Source organism: Hyposmocoma kahamanoa, unplaced genomic scaffold (assembly GCF_003589595.1).
Source record: "Hyposmocoma kahamanoa isolate Upper Pololo Valley unplaced genomic scaffold, ASM358959v1 62, whole genome shotgun sequence".
Taxonomy (NCBI): domain Eukaryota; kingdom Metazoa; phylum Arthropoda; class Insecta; order Lepidoptera; family Cosmopterigidae; genus Hyposmocoma; species Hyposmocoma kahamanoa.
The window spans coordinates 7,775,008-7,794,787 of NW_020653850.1; the positions used below are offsets into that span (position 1 = coordinate 7,775,008).

General features: G+C 35.4%; 1 protein-coding gene across 2 annotated transcripts in view; it reads right to left on the reverse strand.

Annotated features, from left to right (window-relative positions):
* The window catches only part of LOC113229546 (monocarboxylate transporter 14), a 52,297-nt gene that overhangs the window by 9,631 nt on the left and 22,886 nt on the right, over positions 1-19,780 (reverse strand). For both annotated transcript variants that reach the window (XM_026463178.1, XM_026463179.1), the window contains exon 3: positions 15,241-15,366. In XM_026463178.1, the coding sequence (XP_026318963.1) occupies positions 15,241-15,366 (126 nt within the window). The remainder of the gene's footprint in view (positions 1-15,240; positions 15,367-19,780) is intronic.

Below are 19,780 nucleotides of genomic sequence, written 5' to 3' on the forward strand. Positions count from 1 at the left end.
AAGAAGTTGTTTCAAGAAACTCTGCTACATGTTTTACCCATATCAAGAATGGTCTTACTCTAGTCGTAAAGCTTGACCTGCGGCTAGGCCACTGGTTATTCTAACGGGACTCAAGTACCAAGTACTTGGTCATAGCTTAAGCGCAGAATTCTAATACAACAAGCTAAACTAACGATCCCTACAATGCCGTGACTAACGTAATAGTATAGTATTTTCTACGGGCACTCATATTATTAGATATTACAATTTTAAATTAAAGTGGAAGAATACATTTAATCGAAGAGAGGTTAAGGGAACTTATACAGCTTTGATCGAATGGTAATGGTGTTCTAGACCATCTCGTTACCTAAGAGTGTTTCCAATTTTAAAGGTCATACACCTACTATTACCTAAACAAAATCGATTTATCCGTTCATCCTTCCGATATAATTTTTCACCGACTTTAAAAAAGGAGTTCAAAAATTCTCAATTCGACTGTATGTTATTTTTTCTATGAATGTTACGCGATACCTCGGCGTATGTGAACCGATTTTGATGATTCTTTTTTGTTGGAAAAGTAAGGAAGGAAAGGGTCCCATTTAAATTTGAAGAAAATATTCCACCTTGGAAGTGGTGGCAAACTAGGGAATGAATCCGGTTTCGCGCACTTTCAGGTAACCGATTTCAATAAAACTTGGCAAATAGATGTAATTCCAGGCCCTTTTGACGTAGGTAGTTTTGTGTTTAGTATTGTTCGAGACAAATCTTATCATTTACAGTGTAATTGATACTGTACCAAGTTAAAATTTTAATCTTAGCATTAGCAGCGTAAGAAAATTCAGATTATGATTGTTACTTCTACATAAATGTCCTCCCTTCGGTACACAAGTCCGTTCTGCACTCAAAATACACTCAGTCTATAAATAAAAATCCGACAGTTTACAAAGCTGTTGTTAAGAAATACTCATCTATATACTATTAAGTACGGTAGAACACAAGTAAAGGTAAGCAAACTTTTAAAATTATTTGCCGATCCACATTAATATGCAATTTATATTTGTCGCTTAAATATGATGATTATTAAAAAAAATTTGGATTGTGTATTGAACATATAACATAATATGAGTATTGTTTTTATAATATCAAGTGACGGGACGAACAAGTGGTGCACCTGATAGCAAGCTACACGCCTGTCAGTTGCAGTGCCACTCAGAGCTTTAAATCGCAAATATCTGGTGGGCACTGTTACAGCGCCCGTCACCCTGAGACATAAATTGCCAAGTCCCATGTGCCTGTAATTTCACCAACACTCTTACCCTTCAAAACCGGAAAACAGTAATGCTGACATTACTGCTTGGGGGCAGAAATAGGTAAGGTGGCAGTACTTCCCTGGACGAACTCTTTCACAAGAAGCTCTACTGCTACTAAAACGTAACTGTGCTTCGTTAATATATGTATAATGTTAAATCATTATAAATATGTTTTCATATAATATACATTATTTAGAATTATTATGACGTTGATTTAAAAGTATAGGAAATATAACAAGTAAAATATTAGAATAGCTTAATCGTGGTTGTATATATTTCCTTGGCATTATGCGTCGAATCCTATTAAGAGGGACCAGAGGAAAAATTCCTAATATTTGATTTGATTTTAGAGGGGTATATCCACTTTAAAGTTAAAAATAAACTATTCTATGAGTAACTACACGATATATTCAAGCATAGACATTAATCAGAAACATAAATCAATAAAGTTTCCTCGATAGATAAAAATGACGAAATGACCTCTAATTTGCACATTTTTTCGATTTATCTACGAAATGCTACAGGTTATTAGGATAAAAATTAGATAATTATATTTATGCATGATCGACAACTGTGACTACGGTTTTTTTTAAATCCCTTTAGTTTTAGAGTTATTCCGCTAAAACGAATTTGGTACTTTTAATGCGCAAAATTCAACATCTCCTGTCGCTTGTCACGTGAACTTCAGGCATATATTTGTTTCACAAATTTGGGCGGAGCCAACGTCAAAACTTTTTTAGCATGCTCCCTCTTAATGTTTTCATATGTATGCTGTAAAACGAGTTTCATTTACCCATTATCAAACCCGTACATCCAAGAGCGGTTAGACACAACAACGTTTAGCAGCAATGCAAACGCAATGCAAATAGTCGCTCATCGTCTTACACACGCTCGTGATTTTAAGCAGTGATGCAAACTTGATGCAAGCACGCCACTGCTCGATACCAACGCGCGATTGCATCGCTACACTTGGGATTTATAGGCGATTGTATAGATGCATTCGCGCGTTTGTATTGATGTAGTCACGTGTTTGCATCGATGCACTCGTGTAACCATCGTGTGTAACCACTCTAAGGGTCGTATTCTAGAACTCTACTCAATGCTCAAGTCAGGATTGCACTGGAAACACAAGCACTGGAAATACGACCCTAATGGCAGGGACTTGAGTATGATTTCGAGTGCTTTAAACCATACTCAAATCCTGACTTGAGCATTGAGTAGAGTTCTAGAATACGACCCTAAGTGTCGTATTCCAGAACTCTACTCAATGCTCAAGTCAGGATCGGAGTATGATTTCAAGCACTGGGAATAAGACCCTAATGAAAGAGACTTGAGTATGATTTCGAGTGCTTCAATCCATACTCAAATTCTGACTTGAGCATTGAGTAGAGTTCTAGAATACGACCCTAAGTTATTTACAACAGTTAGCATTAACCCTACTTTTTTTCATGATACCAAGTAAGAACTCTTTCACAAAGTGCTTTACTGCTTCTCTACTCCTACTTCTGTATTTATTGCATTACGAGTTTTGGAGGAAAGAAATGGTATTTGGATTAGTGTTATATGACGTTATTAAAACATCATCTCAAATAAAGTTAATATAATAAAACAAATATTTTTAATATCTTTTGCGTCATTGTAATTTATGGCAACGACGAGCAGTTGCGTTATTTTCAGGTGCGCTAGTAAATTTTCCCTTTCTTCTGTTTATTAACGAAGCAGTGTTACGAAATCGTGAACACGCCGCATTACAGTCATCGGAGGTCTCGTAATAATTTTTCGTGCGTCTTGGCAGACTACCAACCGTTTATACTATTTTCAGCATTATTGCGTTAGAGGTCAGTGCAATGAGAAATTGTCATTATAATTGCACTAATTTTAGCACAATTAGGTTATGGCATTGTGTAATTGTATTCAATTACTGTTTTGATTAGCGATTGATCTCAACACTCAATGGAGAGGACGAAAGGAGCCTCCCCACACGACGTACGATTCTATACGTCTGGCGTGTACCTTACGTCGATTGGTAAATCATTTCATCACCACGAAACATGATAAGAAGAAGAACACATTTAATTCATAATTAACACAAATAGTATAAAAGTCGATAGCTTCTGAATACTGGGATTAAAATAACCCATGTAGCTATTGTAAGTTGTCTCGATGTATATGATATTTGAAATAAATATTGTAAACTAGCTGGTGCTCGCGACTTCGTCTGCGTAGAAAAAGTACTTCGATTACTCTAGTGTACTATACTAATTTTCTAGTTTTGTTGATTCTCCATAAAAACTGTCATCCCTCATTTCATCCCATTTAAGATTTTTGTGATAAAAAGAAGTCTATGTCCTTCTCCTAGGTCCCATCTGTCTCAATACCATAATTTATCGATATTGGTTCAGTGGTTTACGCGAGAAAATGTAACAGAACGAATTACTTTCGCATTTATAATGGCCCATTTACACAGGGTCAATTGACGAGCCATCCAGAAAACCGAGCCATTAAGCTAATCTAGTGAAAAGTGCGAAATCCGCAATGTCGATCTACACTACAACCAGTATTACAATAAATTTCTTTACTAAACGGCAAGGCAAACTAGTGGAGCGGCTCAGGATGCACGTTCACACAAGGCCTTTACATAAGCCAATTCAATGCACGTGTGGTGGGGGAAGGTATTGGCCCGAAAAAATTTTAAGTCATTCTAATTTACTTAGTTGTCTTTATCACTGGTCTGAAGACACTCCATAATGGATTGTGTCTATTTGCACGACGCCCATAATGTCGTGCAATGGCTTAGCGATTGGCCTCGTGTAAACGGACTTTTATGTTAGTTTGGATGATAAATGTGTACAAATGTTTGTGTATAAAGAGCAAATCCTAGGATTTCTTAGTCTTTTTCAGGGGAGTCGTCTTATCTTTAGTCTAGTCTCTTCACTTTCATTGCCTAGTGATTAATTTTGTTCCAATAGTGCAGTGTTTTTATTTATTTATTGAATTTTTTTCTGATGTTCTTCATGTTTAGGTATTTATATCGAATCCTTAGGTTTTAGCGATTGTTATACATTGGAAGTGAAACTTTTCGGATATAACGTATATTTGTTTATTGAAACAAACTAACGTTTCGAACTGGTCTTTCACTTCACTTTTTATTTTTATGGCTCCATCAATATGAGAACTGATGACTTTGACAATGTCACAGTTGAAAGAAAAAAAAACGAAACAACAGGCCCCAGTCGGCTATGATAACAGGACCTGTAAAGGGCCTCAAAAGATGGTTTGTTTGAAAAAATAAATATACTATATAGATATAGATTTAAATTAATTTCCAATATAGGTAATTGTGTCTAATTGTAGCTCCTGATGCTACAACACTGGTTAAGTACTACAAGACTAGGTCTGACAGCACATTTCAATAAATATAAATAGTGATAAATATTACACAAGGTTACACTTTACATAAGATTTCACTTGAAAACATTTGTTATTTATTATTATTGATACAAAGATCGAACAATGACAAAAATCCTTCGATGGACATGAACCAGCGCAGCGTCAGTCGTTTAAACGCATCGAGTATATAACCAGAAATAGAGACGAAATAAGGGCCATCCATCCATGGCAACTCTGCAGTCAAATGGTACTGATATCACTTTTAAATATCAACTCTCGTTTGCGCTGAAGTCACAAATTAGACAGCTGAAATAGTACAGCGCCAACAACTAACTTGCGTGTACGTCTCCATATATTCAAAAAGTATTCTGTATTTATTACAATAAAGATAACATTTCTAACTATTGGGGCTGTTCCATTCGGTGGTATGGCAAAAACAGCCAATTATAAAACAAACTGAATCACGTTCCATCGGTAATTAAATATTAAATTATGAAATTTGATTTTGAATTCGATTTTGAAGTGTAACAATACGACGACACCCGTCAATTATTTCGAATTCGGGATGTCCAATCGGAGCGCAGTTGTCACCGTAATGATTTGGCAGAATAGTTTTCAAACAAATTAAATGACATTTCGTCTCTATTTCTGGTTATTTTGTTTGTTGTGGTTGTTCACAAAAAAAGACGAATATCGCAGTAGCAAAAAAACTTGTTATTTCTTATTTATTTGCGTGGAATTAAATTCACTATACTATGAACTGTCTAACCTCTTCGCAGGATCTGTTATTATTTAGTAATTTCTAATGTAATGGCATATCTGCCATGCAACGAGATTGCTAAAACCCGAAGCGCTGCGATGCTATTATACAGAGTGATGATACCGAGTATGAAATTGCATCAGAAATTGACGGTCTACAAAATGTTAAACATCACGAACGGAATATGAATATTCATAACATCATATCATAACATGCTGAGCGCAAGACATTACTTTAAAAGATGTGAACTAAAGATTACAGCTATAATACGCTGTCGACTATCGTCTGCAGTTTTGCGTTGTGGATGGTATGTATTGGACACGGAAGAAAAAAACAATGGAAGTGCCTTCATAGATAGTGCCTCGATTACTATCAGAACCGCTGTCGCCAAAACTGACACAATCATATATTAAACACTATGAAATCTTGACATTGATTGGTCTTAGTGTCTAATTTAAAAAGAAATAACAAATTCTGGACTGTTCATATAATTTAAACAACTTTGTTGGCATATCTTTAAAAGTTCAATACCTATTATTACAAGTTACGACGTTTGGACTTTATATATTTATAATTGAAATTTCAATCAATGTGCTGCCATTTAGAGGTTAATAGTTGAACGACGACGAATTCGATGTGTTTACTTAGTTTTCCAAAAAATAAGCGACCATATTACAGGGGTATAAGGTTTACTTTCGTTTCTTGCGCCAAAAAAGTTAATAAATATAAATAGAAAATTGTAAATTCATTAACATGAAATAAAATAAGACTTAATGATGATATGAAACACCATCATGGATAGTATAGTGAGACTATCATTTTTGCACTCCAAAGAAGCAAAGTAATGCATTTTCTCACGATTTTCGAGGTTTTGCGTGAGATAATTGACACGACCGTAAGAACACGGCGAAAATGGCGGACTAAGCTTGAGCTTACTATGTATAACATCGCGTACTTTAAGCACTTCGACTGTATTTATTGTTCTGTGATATTGGACGTACTACACAACACTTACACTCTCACATCAAAAGTTTGTGTAGTGTGTTTGTAGTCTTTTCGTAGTCTTTCTAGAAAGGAATTTTATGTTTACTTCGTATCTATTCTCTATCACATTCTATCAACTATCTATTCACATTATAAATAAATACCAAAATACAACAATAAATTCTATTTACGGTAACAATTTTCTCCTACAACTGCACTTATTCTCACTCGCACGTGCACTTACTTATCTAACAGGTTATTTTAGATGCACTATTTACATTTCATTATGTATGTATATTATTTCAATGTATAAATTTAGTCACAGTCGTTATATTTTACTTACAAATAACTTAAGTAATCCCTTTTGTTGCTCCTAACTACTCTTGTGTAATTTTCCGAAAAATCTCAAATTTTGGAAAAATATAATTATAAGGCTCATATTATGTTCTTCGTTTAAAAATATGTTTTGAAGTTTTATTTAGCGTGAATTATAAAATTAAAATTCTATCGAATATAATAATATGCGAAAAAAGAGAATCATATGTAAAAAATCTTTATAATTTCTCTTCTTCTTCTTTTGTTAATGTTATGGCCCTATCTAAGTAATAATCATTCATTTCCGTTCAGTATCTTCAACTGTTGACAGATGTCAACTGTTAAATGCGGAAAAATATAGAAAAAATATTCATTTTTCTAAATGGAAATTTTTCCATGATCCAACACTAGTCCTGACATCCAGGGACAGCTGAAACTTTCGCATATGCTGAGTCAGCGCCTGTTCAGTTATGACAATATCAGTTAATAAAGTGTTTATCTAGATCTAAACATCTATATACTTCGGTAATAACCGGAATAGAGAGTTTATAATGAGGGACGCGAATACAAGCCTTGCAGTACTAAAGATATTTAGTAGATTTACTGCTTAGTAACAACTCTAAAACGTATTTGCAAATAGCACGAGAAAATCATAGCATTAACAAACATAACGCAGCGATTATTAAATAGGTTACGCTTGTTACCTATATTGATAACACCGTACCTACATGAAGCGAATATTGTATCATGTACGTACGAAGAGAATTTTCTCTCTCTATTTAGAGTTGTTACTATGCAGCAAATCTACAAATAAAATGTAATGTAAAATAAAATGGATCTACAAATATCTTTCCGTACTTGTATTAGTCCCTCATTATAAACTTTGCGTTCGAATTATTACCGAAGTAGATAGATAGATAGACAGATAAACACTTTATTGACTAATATTGTCATAGCAGTGAACAGGTGCTGACTTAGCATATGCGAAAGTTTCCGAAACCAGTAACTCATAATAAATTTAGCAGCATTAGAGCTCCTTGTGAAAGAGGTCGTCCAGGGAAGTACTACTAGTACCTTACATAATTCAGCCGCCAAGCAGTAATGTGAGCATTACTGCGTTTCGATTTTGAAATAGCGTGCTGACGACATTATAGGCACATGGGATTTGTCACCTTATGTCTCAGGGTGACGGGCCACGTGGCAGTGACCCTCAGAACTTTGTGTTTTAAAGCTCTGAGTGTCACTGCTACTGTTAGGACAAGAGTGTCGCTTACCACCAGGCCCCACTACTTGTTCGTCCCGGCACTTGGTATTAAGAACAATAGATTATTTTCGAAAAATTTCATTATGCAATCTGAACGTTTCAATTTTATTAAAGGTTTCTATTCAAAAATATTTTCTCTTATGCAGCGTATTTTGACAGACATGACATTTATTTTCAATTAATGTCTTTTGTTTTTGGTACAGATGAAACAAAAACAATTTAACTTCTCATAAAACTGAACACTAAGAAAGAATCCTTCGATCCGGCTGGATTCGAACCAACGTCTTCCAGCAAACCGTGCCAGATGCCATGCCAACTAAACCAAGGATCGAACTAGCGGAACCTTACCAATTCTTAAAAGTGAAAATGGTCAAATTGTTAGTTTGGCCCGTATACTTAGGACCCATCGATGAAATCACACGCGACTCGTGTCAAACATTCGTGACACTTGGAAAGCCAGACAAGAGCCAATTCAGAAAAGTTCATTTCTCAAAATGGTCATACCGGGCATAGAAACCGGGACATCGTCATCCAGCGCCCACAGTGCAAACCGTGGAGCCACCGAGGTAACCAATACTTGTTAGCTGATTGCCGACGCGTAAATTGTTTAATTAATAGCACCACAGGCTTCTTTGACGTCAATAAATGTATTGAGGTGATAACGGTCCGCTGTATACGAGTTCATATAAACAGACAAACACTGTGACTTCTCTACCATCAGTTATTTGCATAGCAAACAAGACAAAGTTAAAAAAGCTTTCAACTGTCTATAAATAAACTGGCTTTGAAGCGATCTACGTTTACCCATATCTCTGAAAAAAAAAAGAGTATACCTAATTTTAAATCGATAAGCAAGATAACTAAATACTTTCAAATAGACACGCCTTTAACTAAAAATATACGACGGCGCCATAACCTAAAAACAGTCTCCCAATGTTACATAATACATGGAATCCTCCTTATCACGAAATGTTGTGGAAAATTTTCGAGAAAACCAGAACGTGTAATAAAATTTGTACAACTGGTTTGCGAGTGGTTCGGAATTTGATTCTCGCGATTCGATTTCGTTAATAGAACGTGTGGGTACCTAATAAATATTGTTGAACATTGAAATGTCTGCTTATGCAAGACCGTCTAGTTTTTAAGGGTTTTCGTAGTCAGACTAGAAATCCTAATAGTTTTATTATACCAAACGTCCGAGTATTTTTGCACGCTCGTTTATGCACTTATTGTCATGAAATTTGGTATAAAGACTTTAGGTATTTATTGATAGCCTTAAACAGAACAAAAAAGTTTTTTTTTGCAACCAATGCGATGCTAACAAAATTTACGCCTACCTTATTGAGTTGGATATCGTTGAATAGATCTATTTACGATGAAATAATTTTTTATGCATATACCCATTTACGTTAAAAAATATTCTCTGTCAAACTCGTTATTTACCATAAGGTTGAAACTACCATTGCAATAAATCTAATAACGAAACAGGAATACATATACTATATTTTGTTTCCTAAATGTGTAAATTAATTTAAAACATAATATGTGTCACTTGTGGCTTATCCTTTGTAAATGGAACAGCGCTCTATCTTTTCCGTATATTATTTTACCATTGAAAATGTATATGAGTAATTTTCAGGTCAGTTTTTTTATAAATTTCGGTGGCAGTTTCTATTACTTAAGTATTTGAGTATACTATCGTGAAATGTTAAATAATATTTCACGATCCTACATACGAATATTAAGTAATATTTTATGGTAATATTCTAGAATATTTAAATTAGGTAACCTAACATGAAAACTCCCGTATTTTTGTATTAACTTAATAAAAGAAATGCAATTCTTTTTTCGGATTTAAATCGGATTTAAATAGTCCCACACGCGATAGGCCCTTTAAAGGGCCCGAAATGTTGGTTGGTTTGAAAAACAAATATACGCGATTTAGATCCTCGTCTCCTTTCGTATGTGTAACAACAGCAGCTAGGCCATGTAGCTCCAGCAATCAATACCCTACCTATAGTAGACACGCGATCATAATGTTATATTTTCTCTAGTAATCGAAAATACGGGTGCAAATGGTGCATTTATAAATAATGTTGGGAAACAATAGCTCGATTACTTCGCTAGCGAGTGGTGTAGGCTCTTTGGAGATGTCGCGAACGGCATTCGTCCAAACGCCCTGCCCAACTTAGGTTGTCGCGATTGTAACACAGCACCGTTCTTAGGAACTTGATTAACAAAAAAAATCTTTATAACTTTTCGTACACGAGACAATTTATTTTTTTGTTTGGAATAAATCAATCCCAACTAATCACAAGCAGCATAAACCAGCCAGCCAAAAAAATAGAGAACACAACGTCAATAAAATCGTCCTATTTAGCTGTTATCAATTGATTAAAACAATGAACCGTCGCGTGATGAATGAAAGGTTATCTTGCTCCGACCAATGTAAATACAAAAATGCTGCATAAATCTATTTGATCGGCGAGTCAATATAGCAAATTGTCAGAATAATCGTCTATTTATTGCAGATTAAGGCCTTGGCCTTAACATTATGGTAATAATAGACTTTGCGTTTGTCTACGAGGCTTTACGTAAATCCGCCTTTCTAATTTACAGCTCATTCATTATATAAGTTTTTATGTACAGAGTATTTGTTTATAATGATTGTTAAAGTGTTTAAATAAAAATAATGTTTTCTTAGTAAACCCCAAAACTTCTTCTAGGCTTCTACATATTTTAGACGCAGTAGAGCACCTTGTGAAAGACTTCATCCAGGGTAGTACTGTCACCTTACCTATTTCAGCAGCAATGTCAGCATTACTGTGTTCCGGTTTTGAAGGGTAAGGGTGCTGGTGAAATTACAGGCACATGGGACTTGTCAACTTATGCCTCAGTTTATGGCGCTGTGGCAGTGCCATTCAGATCTTTGCGATTTAAAGCTCTGAGTGGCACTGCAACTGTTATGGACAGACATGTAGCTTACCATCAGGCGCACGACTTGTTCGTCCATAATCAATATAGACAGTTGTTGCAGATGAAAAATTGTAATGTAGGCTTCTAGTTAGCAATAGAACTAGAAGCCTACATTACTTGAACTTAACATCCAGGGACTTTTGTCAATTTAGTACAAATATGCACAAATATGAATGTACAACTTACCTGCGGTTTTCGATATATTTTTAGAAGTCAAAAGTAGCTATCAAGTCAGTCATTCAAGTTTATGACTATTTCGTCGATTACATGCAGATTTTAATATACTCTTCTTAATTTTTGTGGTGAGACAAAATTTTGGACGTAGCCTTAATGTAGTAACCCGGTTTAGGGATCGCCGCAGCCGGACCGCGCGATGCAGCGATGCAATAAAACGTGCAATGTAAAAAATCTTTAATTTCTATATTTCTTAAAACAAAAAACGTAAATAAAATAAAATGCAGCGAGACGCTAAGCGCGGTGTCGAGCTGCGCCGGATGCACTTTATAAAATACAATATGATATATTTTTTTTATAGTACCAAGTGACGTGAGGAACAAGTAATTTTTTCCTTTTTTTTATAATACTATTTCATTCCATGCGCCTGGTGGTAAATGACACGCCAACAGTTGCAGTGCCACTCAGTGCTTTATATCACAAAGATCGAAGGAGCACAGCCTCTTCACTATCCACTCTGAGACGTAAGTTGACAAGTCCCAAATGCTAGTAATTTCACCAGCACACTTTCCGTTGGCTAACTACTGTTTGGCGGCAGAATTAGGTAAGGTACTGCCCAGGACGAACTCTCTCACAAGAAGCTCTAGCTGCTAGTAAAATTCACTACTAAATAAAAAATATAACAGTGTAGTGATTGAAATAATGCGTTTTCAACAAGCTAACTATTTTTGAGCGTTAAAAAATTCAGGAAGTAGCACAATGAAAGGTCGTTGACAGAATAGTATAAAAATTTTGCACTCACTTGATAATTAGTTATTTGTTTTTCTGAAGACACACTTCTTAAGTATCTCTACAATGTGTAAATGATTACCACTTACCATTCACCATAGACATGCCAGTTTACGAAAAGGAAATCAATATACTTATTAGGTTTTTATAGAAAACTAGTACGGGATATAAATCAAGGGAACAGAGATTACATATTTATGACGTTGATCGATCTCGGTGATCTTGAACGGTGTACACTGTGGTCGCTAGATGCGGAGGTGTCGGGTTCGATTCTCGGAAATTACACCAAAACTTACGAGATAAATAAATATAGGCCATACAAATATTTCTCCCGAGAGACCTCTGCGTGGTACACCAGTATGGTAACCGTTCGGCCACGGTTGGTTCTGGCATGGGTGTTCTGGAAAGTACCCCAGAGTGAATTCCGGTGCTCTGGTACTCGTAGTACTGGGAATTCCGTCTTTTGCGACCAGGCAAGTGGTGAAGTTGTCTGGCACTTTGTGACAATTACAAATTAATTTTCCGGCACTCCATTTCTTAGAACCAAATGATTACCAATAGTCAGCACCTAATAAATACGTTCATTCATTGGTCACCTTCAAATTCTATTGACGCAAAAGTCTACTTAAAATAGTACGCAGTTACGGTCAGCAAAATAATTAAAATAAATTGATAGGCAATTTAAAATGCGTCAAAACCGCAACATACTAACGGAAACACAGCGTCAAAACACATGTCGTTTCTGCACAGAGCCCAAATAGTGTATTCAAAATAGTTTTATTACCGCTTATGACAAATATAACTTGAGCTCTGTAAATCTACAATAACACTTTTTGTTGCACGTGAGAGAATAGCAATTGAAATATGAAAGTGTCCTTGTCATGAAACTATTTTTTGTTTAAGCTTTCTATTTTAGACTCTATTTAGTCTAGTATCGACGACAAATTTGTATGGAAATTAGTTTTTTTTAAATTTTTGGCTTGTGTTTTAGTATCATATTTAAAATTTTTAATATAATATTTTAATTTGAAAAATATGTACATCGGTAAAGTTCTTTTTAAATGAAATGATTGGTGAAAAGAACATTGATACCGTGCAGTAAATTATGAAATAGATGACACTGAAACAAAAACATGGATCTGAATAAATTGGATGTGTATTAAAGTGGAGGCTTGGCGCTGACGCAAGTACGTCTCACGAGTCGCGAGGGTGTGGTCTGTGTGGTCGCGGCCTAAAAATAGATTGCACACGAGACGTCTGCGCTGGATCTTTCAACTTCAAACTAGTTTATCGACACATTTTAACATTTTGCCACACATGAAACAATTGTTATTGATAGAAAACTTGTCTACAGTAGGTATCTTTTGAATACACTATTTTGTGATTTCCTCGTGTAAATTATATTACATGGTATTCAGGTAAAGACGACTTACAATGGGTAGCTTTTATGTCAAAAAGGTTTAATTATCGTTTTAAATTCTTCTGTTCATTTTTTTTTCTTAACTTATCCTTGACTAATTTTGCAAACTAATAGATATAGGTAAGTATGGGTGTAATGTAAGTATGAGTAATTTTATAACCATTTCGTCATTATTACTACACTACCGGTTAGGTTATCTATTCGTTGAAGTTTGTAAAGAATGAATGTCAATAGTAATCAATCATCGGAATGTTGATAAAGTAAGAATTGTATAGTAAACTATTTTAATTTAAAATATTTGTGAATCATTCGTTTGATTGAATTCGTGTTAAGGACACTTGTATTATTTTAACAATTATCCCAGTAACTACAGGAAGGAAAACGGTTTGAAAGAACTAATTATACTTATGGTATTATAATTATATTTCAGTAGCACGTGTCTACGACCATGGAGATTAAAATATTACTAGCATGCACACTAGTAGCTACGTAACGTGTTGTAGCTATTGTATATATTTCCAAAAATTCAGCAAAAGCTATTTCGAAATTTTGGACAGTTTTTTTTTTTTTTTTTTTATTTAGACATATACTCTCATGTTGCATTCAATTTTAGCTCGATAGGTCGACAAACTCCACTTTCACTTCACAATAAGTTGATGGTGTACAAGTGCATCATCAAACCCATCTGGACTTATGGCGTAAAGCCCTGGGGCTCAGCCAGCAACACAAATCTCCGAGATATTGCAGAGATTTCAGGACACAGCACTGAGAAATATATCTTGTGCACCATGGTTTATAAGGAATATTGAGATCCATCAATATTTCAATATGCCAACTTCTTTGATAAAAGAAGAAGTAAAGAATTACAGTAAAAAATATAAAGCCCGACTCCTTATCCACAAGAACGAATTGGCAAGAAACTTATTGCATTCACAAAACCCAACGCGGTTGAAATGATGGCTCATCTTAGACCTGGATCAACGAATGTGAACACCAGTACAAACCATGACAGGGCATGATGTTCGCAAGAGCAACTTCCTCCATCGCCATTAAGAAAACCCATCTGATTATGGCTTTACAAGGCCATGGCAGCAATCTGCCATGGGCTTGTAAAGCATTTCTTTTCCTTTTCAACAAAAGGAAAAGAAATGCTTCACATCTAAAACTTTAATTAAATATTAATGGAATGGGAATTATACTTAAATGGAAATTACGAAAGCCCATCATCATCATCAATACGTCCCATTGCTGAGCACGGGTCTCTGCTCAGTCGAGGGTTCCATCCATTCAAGGTTTCTAGTTTATATTATTAGAGGAAAAAATTATCTCAGACTTTTACTACCATTGCATTATACCAGTTACACGATCTAAAAACTAATATGACAGAAAACACAATTAATTTATAAAATTTCGAAATTAGACGGACTCAAAATCTCGTAATTTTCGATCAACAACATTAACTTATTTATATGACCCACTGCTGGGCACGGGTCTCCTCTCAGGCGTGGTTTTAGGTCATAGTCCGCCACGCCTAATACGGCTGGGAGATTACTCACATTTTCCGAGGGCTCTGAATGTTCTTTGACGCGCAGTTCATCACGATGTTCTCATTTACCGAAAAGCTAATAGTAAATTTCAAATTAAATTTCGCACATAAATTTCGACAAATTTAGAAGCCGTAATTGGAAGCTACGTCCTCTACCTGAAAGACGGTAGGTCAAACCATTAGGCTACCACGGCTTTAGAAAAAAACCCGTCATCCAGTTTGTATATTAGAGCGGGACAGTCGCACGCGCCCGCGCTCGTTGTATTGTAAAGTAAATCCCAAAATAGTGCGAAGAAAATCACAGCGGAAATATAAATAAGAAAATTTACTCACATTGAATTCTGTTTTAATATGTTTAAGCAGTATTCCTCCGGAGAAAATGATACCGTCGACTAACACGTTGCACATGAAAGATGCAGCCACGATAACCCAGCCCCATCCGCCATCCGGTGGTACCACCTGAAGATAAATATTTTATATTATAAATCCACAAAAACTCAACTTAATATATCTTTTTCGAAATTTTGCGAAATTTTATAGAACAATATTAATTGCAGAACTATGATTCCAAAAACTTTCATCATCATCATCATCAAGCCTAACGCAGTCCACTGCTGGACATATGCCTCTCTTAATGTGCGCCCTTTCGCCCGGTCCTCAGCTTGTCGGCTACTCGTGTAAACCTATCCATCTCACCAGAGGGCTACGCTACGTTTTTCGAGCCGTGGTCTCCACTCAAGAAGTCGCTTCTTCGTCGGTTATCGATTCATCGATTTGCTAGTCCATTGCCACTCCAAGAGTTTTAGATTGCGAGAATCAAACCAATTATCTTGTATTTCGTTGGTAATAAATTGATCACTTGAAAACGAGTAAAAACCACTACTCATTCGTAGGTGAAATTCCCCTGAGAAGAATGATTTTTAACATCACAAATATTTAATAGCTTACGTAAACTACACCGTGCGTATAGATCATACGATGATATGATATGAAGATGAAGTCATTGATTTTTAGTACACAAGAAAATCTACGTTGTGAAAGTACACAAGATGCCTTTTTTGGGATACCAAGTGACAGGACGAACAAGTCGTGCGTTGGTAGCAAACGACACGCCTGTCTATAGCAGTTGCAGTGCCACGCCGAGTTTTAAACTGCAAAGATCTGAGGGGCGCTGCCTCTGCCCCCGTCACCCTGAGATAGAAGTTGACAAGTCCCAAAACCTTAATAGTAATGTGAACATTACTGCGTTTTGGCTTTGAAGTGCTGGTGATCACAGGTAAATAGAACTTGTTATAATGATTAATACAAAGATCGAACACTCATAAAAAAATCCTTCGATCCGGCCGGATACGAATCCACGTCTTCTAGCATACCATGCCAGACGCTATACCATCTAAGCCACGGAACGAACCAGTGGATCTCACGAATTTTTCTAGGTGCTTCTTTGTATTTGGTTTTTCAATGACTTTTTAGCCGTAGCGCCATCTTTGAGAAATCTATGATATATCGTCACCCAGTTAGATACTTTTACACCCACCAGCCCCGGCTAGAGATGTCGCTATTTATTATATTTAAATTTGTATTGCATTGATATTTAATTATTTTTATGTGAAATTACTCCACTAGTTAATGATAATTACTAACACAATCTTTTTATTAGTGGTACTGCATCTGTCGCTTACCATCAGGCGCACGACTTGTTTGTTTCGTTGATATTATAAGAAAAAAGAGCAGTAGAGACTGATATTACTTAGGTCTTTGCTTTGATCTATGAACCTAAAACCCTAGAATTTAAAGAATAGTGAACCATACGGATAGTAAAGGAAAGACCGAAACGATACTTCACACAATCTTCTTCGATACGAGTTGACTTCGGATCTCGAGAAGATTTCGCATCACCCTCGCCGGTGTAATCCGTCACAGTGTCCCATAGTTCCGAAACCATCATTGTAATTATCCATTGCAATACATTACTACCAAATGACCTTTTTGAAATAATTTCTTATGTAACAAGCGCATGCATTAATATTACTTCAACTTTATGTTTGATGGTAACCGGTTCTGAAATGAACAGCCTTTTGTGTATGTTTAAACTACTATTTACGTTTGCGAGATTTTATGACATGAAAACCTTGACATAGCCGTTATCGTCAAGTTCAAGGAGAATTTACTTTTAACTTTTAAGCAACTGACTTTTAGTATAAAGGCTATGGGTTTCAGGTCTCAGCAGTGTTATACCAATGAACCCGCCAAAAACCTTCCATCCCTATGTTGTGGATATTCCGAAGATTCGCACGAAGCGTTACGCTTCCACATTTATATGGCGAACGGCTATGGGGTGGAATTCCCTGCCTGCAAACTTATTCCCTGAACGTTATAACTTGGACCTTTTCAAGGCGAGAGTGAATAGGCATTATCTAGGTGTGCATGCTCCATCGTCGATGAGGTCGATGAGGTCGTCACTTTCCATCAGATGAGATGGAGATCACACTTACATTAGAATTAAAAAAAAAAACAAAAAGAAACACGTTAGTACATGTCGTTGACCCGTTATTACACTATACATTGTAAAAGAGAGCTATAATTTACAGTGTAGTTCAATGTAAAGATGTGTTTCTTCCTGAAAACATATCCATTTATAAATGATGCTATCGGCGCAAAAGCGGTGTAGCCCACATTTTTTTTTCGTACAATATTTCTTAAAATGAGCAAAGTGCATGATTATTTTCCATTTGGATATTATTTTCAAACATAAAAAAATTCAATATCAAATATTTTTTACACGTCAAAATAGCATTCAAATGTAAAATAATCATGTAGTATCATTTAACTGCGCTATGCTGAGCATTTGAACGTTAAAATTTAAAATTGCTTGTATAGACTTAAGTTACTATACAACATAAGGATGATCTGATTCTACCGGTCAGAAAAATTTTGGTGGAGTCGCTTGTTTTGTCACAGTTCAATTATTGTGATTCGGTTTACGGTCCGCGACTTCTAGCGAAAGCAAAGAAAGCATTCAGCGGATACAACATGCATGTGCCCGTTTCTTTTATAAAATACCTGAACGAGCACATATCACGCCGTACCTAAATGAAGAGAAAAAACTGAAAACGGAGGCGCGCAGATACATACATCTCACTTGCCTTGTTCACAAAATAATATTTATGAAGCGACCACCATGTTTGCACGAGAAACTGGAATGGAGAGGTGCTGAATCTAACATAAATCTACGAAGTAAAGGCAATTTGTTAAGAATTCCATCTCATAAAACAATCGGAAGTAAGGGTTCATTCAAGTACTCAGCATCAAAGATCTGGAATAACCTGCCTCCACCCTTACGTGAACACAGATTTCTTCCAAACCAGAAAATGCATTTTAAGAGGAATACCAGCAGGTAGACCAAAAAAAGAGTACATGAAACCCAAGTAAAAGTAAAAAAACTGCAACCTGTGCGGTCTATATGTAGAATATGTTATGTAGAATTGTTGTGTAAAATAACTTTATTATTTTCATTTCTAATGAAATATTATTATCATTATTATGAGTATTTTCATCAATCATTTTATCTTCAATTGATGTTTGTTTGCGATTTGTGTGTGTGATCGACTACGTAGAGCTGCTATGGTCGAGTCGGGCTGAAAATCAGGGTTCAAATCATTGCGAACTGATTTCAACATTTTCCTGAGCTCGTGTCCGTCACACACATACATTATTCTTTTTATTTTGATTTAACTCTTTTTATTTTGATTTTTTTTTTTACAATTATAATTATTACTATTAATTATTTCTGTAAATTGTATAAATATTTTTTTCTCTATTCTGTAAATTATTATTTTTTTGTTATGTGTGTGAAAATAAATAGTTTAATGATTTCAAGTAATATTGTAGAAAAAAGTTTTTGTGGGTTACACCACTTTTGCGATGACAGCCTCAAACATAAATTTCGTTTTAATTATTGGTAAACACCAACGTACGTAAACACGTATTTAAAATGACTGAATAATTTAGACCAAATTATTTGACCAAACATACAGTAACTTGCAATCTTTTCACTAATAATTGGACAAGACACGCGGCGTTCGCTTATTTTACTTTTAATCTCCTAATATTATATTTTATACTGGTGCGCTTCCATTGCGCTTCAAACTACAGCAAGGTCACGACTACTAATACCATTAATAGTGTAATATAATCCCATTTAGTGATAAGTGTACCTTGCGTTTCCATGAATGAAGTTTGACCACCAAATTTGACACTGACTTGTTGCCTTTTAACGACACTACAAACAGCAATTGTATTACATTAATTGGCCACCCTGTTGGCCATAATCTGCTCCTATTCAATCGCCAACTAATCCAAAAATAATGTACAAAGGAGAAATAAAATATTTAATTATCGAAATAACTTTTATTCCCAACTTTATTTTCCGGGGCTAACCTGACATTTATATTATTATTATGCCTATTAATATGCCTTAGCTGACTTTCAGTGGCAAATTACAATGTGCCACTGTTTTGTTTATAAATTCACATCATGGACTTTTTTTTTTATATAATAATGTATACTTTGATTCCGCTCCATCATTGGGCAAAGATTACGCAAGATACTAAGACGATCCAAACAGCCACTTCAAAAATGCATTGAGCTACTCTAAGAAGGATTTCTGCCTTACTGTGCCACAAGCTTTTAAAACTCATAGTACGTAATAGTTTCCGATGAGAAATTCGAGAATCAATCAATCATACAATCTTGTCCATATATTCATGCTGACCAACAAATTACTTTTGCGAAGCAGCCGTATTGTTTGTTCTGTTTAAAAAGGATTCCAAAGTCATTACTTGCTACTTGTTAATATTACGATGTTAGTAGT